We start from the raw sequence: 7,223 nt of genomic DNA on the forward strand, positions 1-7,223 counted from the left end.
CCAATCCGGGGCGGCGTCCCCCGGGTGTCGCAGTGCAACCTCTGCCCCACGAGAATAGAAGTCTCCACGGAGGCCGCGGTCCTCTCGGTCCCCGCCGTGACCTTGGTGGCCTGAGCGGGGAGACGGGAAAGCTCTTCTCCCTCCGTTCTGGCTCCCGGCCCGAGGTGCTGACCCAGTTCGCTGCCAAAAGAGAATCAATCAGAATAGACAGACCCTGTGGGGTGGTGTCGTCCTCTCGTAATCGTTTTTACTAATCCTCATAATCAGCTCTAGCTTGCTTCATCCCTCCCATGGCTTTGCTTGCCCCGTTGATGCTTTTTCTCATGGAGACGCTGCAGCAGCCCAGCCGGGCGCTCCCTCCTTGGTTAGGAAGGTGGGCACGTGGCTACGGGGCTCGCAAGCGATCAGGGCCCGGCAGCAGCCGGCCTAGTAGCAGTGGTGTCATCCGTCCGTTGGTCGTGGTTAGAGAGTCGCTGTTGAAACCAGTCTTACCGATCAGACAAACATGATCTGCTGAGGACACATGCGCTTTTGTAGAATTTAACATCTGGTGTTTTTCTGAAATATATACATATATATATACATATATTGCTTTATTTGAAACAAATTAAAATATGCTGCATTTGACCCCCGGCTGGTTTCTGTTGATGCCCACTTTCTTCTTGAATGTACGTGTAGTGCTTGCGAGAAAACCTGAGAGGCTGGAGGCTGTGGCACAGAGCTCGGAACAACACTGCTCCTTTGGGACAAGTGTCCTGAAGGAAACACAATGCCTGGCAGTGGCCCCCGCCAGCACCTTGCACACACAGAGAAGGAGCTGCACCCCATCCCCTGAGGTTCTGTGCGGCCATTTGGAACCTTGGTTGCAAGTCACATAAACCTCGGCTCAGCCCAGCTCCGTAAACATTGGTCCAGTGACTGAGAAGTCCAGGGTTCAAGGACGTTCCTCATTGTAAAGACCCTGAGTTACCTTGAAAGGTTTTTTATGTGTGAAGGGATGTCATAATTAAGAGATTTGAAGGGATGATCACTATAAATCAATATGACGCATGGTTTGGGGTGGGAAGAGCTATTGTACTCCTCTGGGTGAAAAATAAGTATGTGAACTCTCTCCCTAGCCTTGTTTTGGTGGTGGTGATTTAAATTGGAGGAAGAAGAATATAGGGATATGAAATATGAAGATCCGGCACACCAATTTTAGTGAATTTTCCATAGAGACATTACTATGGAGTTGTACAAGAAACACAGAATCAGTAACAGTTTTGCAATTCTGCTCACTAGGCCTCAGTTTTCATATGTGTGCGGCCTTTAGGAATTTATGAGCATATTAAAACAAAGTAAATTTACTCTACCAAAGTCCTTTATTTACAAACAATAGGTCTCCCAAAGGTCATCAGTGATGGCGAACCTTTTGAGCTCGGCGTGTCAGCATTTTGAAAAACCCTAACTTAACTCTGGTGCCGTGTCACATATAGAAATTTTTTGATATTTGCAACCATAGTAAAACAAAGATGTATATTTTTGATATTTATTTTATATATTTAAATGCCATTTAACAAAGAAAAATCAACCAAAAAAATGAGTTTGCGCGTCACCTTTGACACGCGTGTCATAGGTTCGCCATCACTGTCCTAGATTTTGCCTTTCTTGTAGACCCCGTGAACATTTAGTAGTTTGCATTTTGAAACCGTAATCTCAGTTATTTGGTGCCAATGTCAGCCATTGAAATACTATATCAGTAAGTAGTAATCTGTTCTAGTCCGGCTGGAGTGGCTCTGTGGTTGAGCACTGACCTATGAACCAGGAGGTCACAGTTCAATTCCCATTCAGGGCACGTGCCTGGGTTTCCAGATCAATCCCCAGTAGGGAGCGTGCAGGGGGCAGCTAATGGATGTTTCTCTCATTGATGTTTATCTCTCTCCCTTCCTCTCTAAAATCAACAAAAACATATTCTGAAATGTTTTAAATTCCTTTAAAAAATCCACAGGCTACACGCAGGCTAGTCTCTCTACTTAAGGCACAATAGCCAGAAGAATCCACTCCTCTTTTTTGAACATATTTCCTCGCAGAGACTGAGACATTTCATTCCCATGAAGATGGAATCACTTCAGAATTCACCTGTGTTGCACCAAGACTCCGTTTGTGAAATCCAAAGCTCCCTGTTGGGTTCCCAGTTACATTCCACGTTTACATTTCATTTGAGAACCTGAGTACCCCAGCTCTGTGCTGTTGAGACTCCCAGGGGGCTGAAGGCTGTACGGCTCGGAAAGTTAAGCACCAATCAGTACACAACTGAGCCTCAGTCAAGGCCAAACAAGAGTTGGGGGGAAGAAACCAGAAACACACCACCTCCAACTTGAAGTGCAGTTCACGAGCAGTTCAGTCCAGCGTGCGTCAGAAAAAGAGGTTCTGATTAGACATTCTTTGGGAAGCGACATCCAATGAGGCGACTGGGAGAAGTTGCCGGACTACAACTGACCTACATATTTTTTGCCAAAGAAAGAGATTTGGGAATTTTGACTCTGAGAGCTTAGATTTGAGCCTCAATCTTGATTTAACTGAGAGGGAGAATCCGGGGCCTGGACAGTTCTTTTCCTGGGGCAACTGAGGAGAAGGGGTGCAGAAGGGAGCTAGCAGCTAGACCGGTAGGTGCCTGACGTGAACATTTAGTAGTTTGCATTTTGAAACCGTAATCTCAGTTATTTGGTGCCAATGTCAGCCATTGAAATACTATATCAGTAAGTAGTAATCTGTTCTAGTCCGGCTGGAGTGGCTCTGTGGTTGAGCACTGACCTATGAACCAGGAGGTCACAGTTCAATTCCCATTCAGGGCACGTGCCTGGGTTTCCAGATCAATCCCCAGTAGGGAGCGTGCAGGGGGCAGCTAATGGATGTTTCTCTCATTGATGTTTATCTCTCTCCCTTCCTCTCTAAAATCAACAAAAACATATTCTGAAATGTTTTAAACTCCTTTAAAAAATCCACAGGCTACGCGCACTCTAGTCTCTCTACTTAAGGCACAATAGCCAGAAGAATCCACTCCTTTCTCTTGAACATATTTCCTCGCAGAGACTGAGACATTTCATTCCCATGAAGATGGAATCACTTCAGAATTCACCTGTGTTGCACCAAGACTCCATTTGTGAAATCCAAAGCTCCCTGTTGGGTTCCCAGTTACATTCCACGTTTATATTTCATTTGAGAACCTGCTTACCCCAGCTCTGTGCTGTTGAGACTCCCAGGGGGCTGAAGGCTGTACGGCTCGGAAAGTTAAGCACCAATCAGTACACAACTGAGCCTCAGTCAAGGCCAAACAAGAGTTGGGGGGAAGAAACCAGAAACACACCACCTCCAACTTGAAGCGCAGTTCATGAGCAGTTCAGTCCAGCGTGCGTCGGAAAAAGAGGTTCTGATTAGACATTCTTTGGGAAGCGACATCCAATGAGGCGACTGGGAGAAGTTGCCGGACTACAACTGACCTACATATTTTTTGCCAAAGAAAGAGATTTGGGAATTTTGACTCTGAGAGCTTAGATTTGAGCCTCAATCTTGATTTAACTGAGAGGGAGAATCCGGGGCCTGGACAGTTCTTTTCCTGGGGCAACTGAGGAGAAGGGGTGCAGAAGGGAGCTAGCAGCTAGACCGGTAGGTGCCTGAATGCAACTCCCCCTACACTTCCTCCTTCCTGCCCTCCCTCCTGCTGGCTTACAGTACCGCTGTGTAGAGTGCCCTCTTGTGTCCACAGATGGTCAGACTAATCTCCCAGCAGACATTCTCTGACAGCGCCCATGAAATGCCTAATGGCACCTTTTTACCACCACACTTGCTTCGGAGGCGGAGGCGTACCTAAAATTCGGGCACAGGTGGGCTAGGAGTCCAGATTGCTCCCAGGCACCAAACACGAAGCAAAAGAGGAAGAGCCCGTCGCTTGCTCCCAGATTTCCTAAGGAAACGATGAAATAGCAAAGATGATGATTAATAATAACAATAACTTGATTGGCTAATACATTGCCCCAGCATTTTTCTGAAAGTACTGAGCTAATTTAACAGCTCTAATCTTACAAGAAGAAAATAGGAAGTCACTAAATCCCAGGGATTCTCTGTTACCTCACAATTTGAAGCGCGATTTTCATACTTTTCATTGCCAGCGATTACCAAGGAATTTTGTTTGCCCTTTTGCTTTTTACAAGCTTTTAAGTCCTACAGAAGTTTTTTTTGTCTAGCATTAGTTTCCCCAATCCGGGAGGCAGGCCCACGAAACCAGCGTTCAATGTCACTACAGCAGCCCCTCCAGCACAGGCCTGCGCCCAGTCGCGCCATCTGAGAAGCAGTGCACTCGCACCACTCGCACCACACGCACCACACGGGGTCCTTACAAAGAACTTCTGGCGACTGACTTTGGGAGCCCCCTTGTTTGTGAGCTCTGCTCCCTGCAGCTCAGCGGGGCTTTTGATGCTACCACGAAGTTCAAGTTTCACAGGAAAAACGGCCACACACACAGTGTTTAGAGAATAAATACATTCTAAAGCAAATGTGTCTGTCTGAGAAAGTATGTACATTTCTGGCGCGCGCGCGCACACACACACACACACACACACACACACACACAATGTATTTCAGAGCCATGGCTGCAGCAATAACAAAACAAAACAAAAATTCCTACAGAAATAAGTGTAAAAAGTCTTCTTGTCAAACACAGAAAACTATCCTATTCTTAACGTCAGATATGTCAGTTGGAATTCTATTTACCTATTCCTAGTCTTTGAGAGAACACACTTTCTGGAAATTGCCATCATTATGTAGCAAGCCGGCCAAGAATGTCATTACCCCCGGACAATGCCTGACACACAGTAGGTACTCAATAACTACAGGGAAGAGAGCAGATATGAATGAGTGATCCACTCCAATGCCCCTAGAAAAGTCTGGAGTCTAAATGACTCCTGCGGAGGAATCCAGGGAAGACGGGGAGCGCGCAGAGCCGCTGAAGCTGCATCCGGGAGCCACTGGCCTCGCGTTCAGGCCCCTCCTCCCCCTGGCCCTCTAAGCTGGATGCGCTTCTAACCATCGGTTACCTGGCTTTCTCCGCGGGTACACGGGGCTAGTCACCATACCTCCCCTGGAGTTGTCACAGGATTGAGGAAGTTAATATTTGCAAAGCACTTGGAATAACGCCTGGCACTTTGCTTGCATCAGGTTCCAATCAGGAGTCAGTAACCAACCACAGAGCAATGGGGAAGCTTTATAAATTTATATGGGGGAGCTTTATGTCCATATAAATTTATATGTGCATATATATAAAAATTTTTATATATGTACATTTATATATTTATGTACATGAAGTAATCCTTAGTAACAGGGGATTAGCTACTGAAGTGTACAGGAGTAACAGATACAGGGACAGCTGAGCCTGTGCCCAGAGCCCAGGCAGAGTTCCCAAGGAGGGGACGAGTTTGGGAGAGCCTCCCCTCCCCCACTCCTGCCCCCAAGGCTGAGATTCTGCCCTTGTCGGGAGGATGTGGCTGTGTCCCTCGAGAGGACAAGCAGCCGGTGAGCAAGAAGCCACCCCAGAGGAGCCGGCCCGCGCTGGGCCCAGCTGCAGGATGCCACTGGCCGCACTGAGTTCAGCTGGCACCTGCAAAACTGGCCAGGAAACCACCTGCAGGGGCCTGTGGAATTATCTGGGGAGCCAGCAGGGGGCCCATGGGCCGGAAGCTGCCACTGAAAGCTGCTGGGGTGAGGGCCTCTGGGGGTCCCACACCCCAACCACATGCTGCAGGAGCAAGAACACAGGGACAGACTAAACCAGGAAGAAGCCCCTTGCTCCTGAGTGTCCCCTCGGTGAAGGTGGATTTGGAACCAAGAAGAAGGCGTTGATAACTGGCACACTGTTAGAAAGCGCGTAGGAATGTTTGATAAATGAGTGAACTCTATGCCGCCTATAGGAGACGCTATGGCCCGTCTTGCTCATCTGGGAATGGGGTGAGCCCTGTGAGGAGGCCTACCTGGTGTCCAAGGGCCTGGACTCAGGAAGGTGCATGCGTTTCAGTTTTTGCCTCAATCTCCCCCGCTTACCAAGCACCTCTGTGCTTCAGTGAATGAGGATCATAATGCCCAGCTGATGTGGCTCAGTGACTGAGTATCAAGCCATGAACCAAGACGTCACCAGTTCGATTCCTAGTCAGGGCACCTGCCCAGGATGCGGGCTTGATCTCCAGTGGGGGGCATGCAGGAGGCAAGTTGATCGATGTTTCTCTCTCATCGATGTTTCTATCTCTCCCTCGCCCTTCCTCTCTCTCTAAAGTCAATAAAATATATTTTTAAATGGGGATAATAATAACACATCTACCTAATGGAGCTGGTGTATTAAATAAGTTAATACATAAAGGGCTGAGATGAGTACATCTTAGTTTTTATGAGGCAGATGCTTAGAACAGCAAACAAAAACCGTTGCTAATATTACACTGAACCCAGACATGTAAGTGGGAGCTAATAGGGTAGGTTGTTTAAGTGGCAGGCCGGAGACAGCCTTCCTTTGTTATCATCCTCCCGTCAATTCCGTGGCTCATTCCCGCCTGTGACTGACAGCTCCTATGTGCTCCTCTTCATCCACAGCACCAATTAGGAGAGGCAGTGATGTTACTCAGATTAAACCACCCAATAAAGCAACGGTTCTTGGCTGAGGGTAATAGATTTTGTGCCCACCCCTTACCTCCACCCCGATGACATTTGGAAAAGTCTGGAAACATGTTGATTGTCACAACTGGGGCGGGGGGTCCTGGCCAGGGATGCTGCTCAACATCCTCCAGTGCACAGCACAGCACAGCCGCCCAAAAGAAGGAACTATCCAGTCCCAAATGTGAGTGGTGTCGCTGCTGAAACCCTGACCTGCAGGGAGCAAGGGGAGTGGAGAAAGGGAGCAGCAGGTGGGTGAACAGGACACGTGGCCTTTCCCCCACAACGCTGGTTCTTGGTGGGTTCAGCTCAGGTTACCAGATCCAGACTGTCAGACCCACAGCGAGAGTCTAAACCAAGGTGGGGAAACTTTTTTCTGCCAGGGGCCATTTGGATATGTACTAGTATAACACCATTTTCGGGCCATGCAAAATTATCAGTATGGGGCGCGGCTACAGTGTTTTGGTCAGGTTCAAGCCTCGGACTGATGAAAGGACAGGGTCCTCTCATTGCCACGTGCAAGTCCCAGCTGGAGGGCAGGGCCCTCCCAG

The 7,223-nt window shown here is 48.2% G+C and overlaps 1 protein-coding gene across 1 annotated transcript in view; it reads left to right on the forward strand.

The window, feature by feature from the left end:
* The window catches only part of SPATS2L (spermatogenesis associated, serine-rich 2-like), a 128,315-nt gene extending 127,688 nt beyond the window's left edge, over nt 1–627 (forward strand). Inside the window, exon 13 of the mRNA XM_014545579.1 lies at nt 1–627. This exon is cut by the window's left edge and continues 15 nt beyond it. Coding sequence (XP_014401065.1) covers nt 1–114 — 114 coding nt within the window. The 3' untranslated portion in view covers nt 115–627.
* Nucleotides 628–7,223: the final 6,596 nt, after the last annotated feature.

This window comes from Myotis brandtii, unplaced genomic scaffold (assembly GCF_000412655.1).
Source record: "Myotis brandtii unplaced genomic scaffold, ASM41265v1 scaffold412, whole genome shotgun sequence".
Taxonomy (NCBI): domain Eukaryota; kingdom Metazoa; phylum Chordata; class Mammalia; order Chiroptera; family Vespertilionidae; genus Myotis; species Myotis brandtii.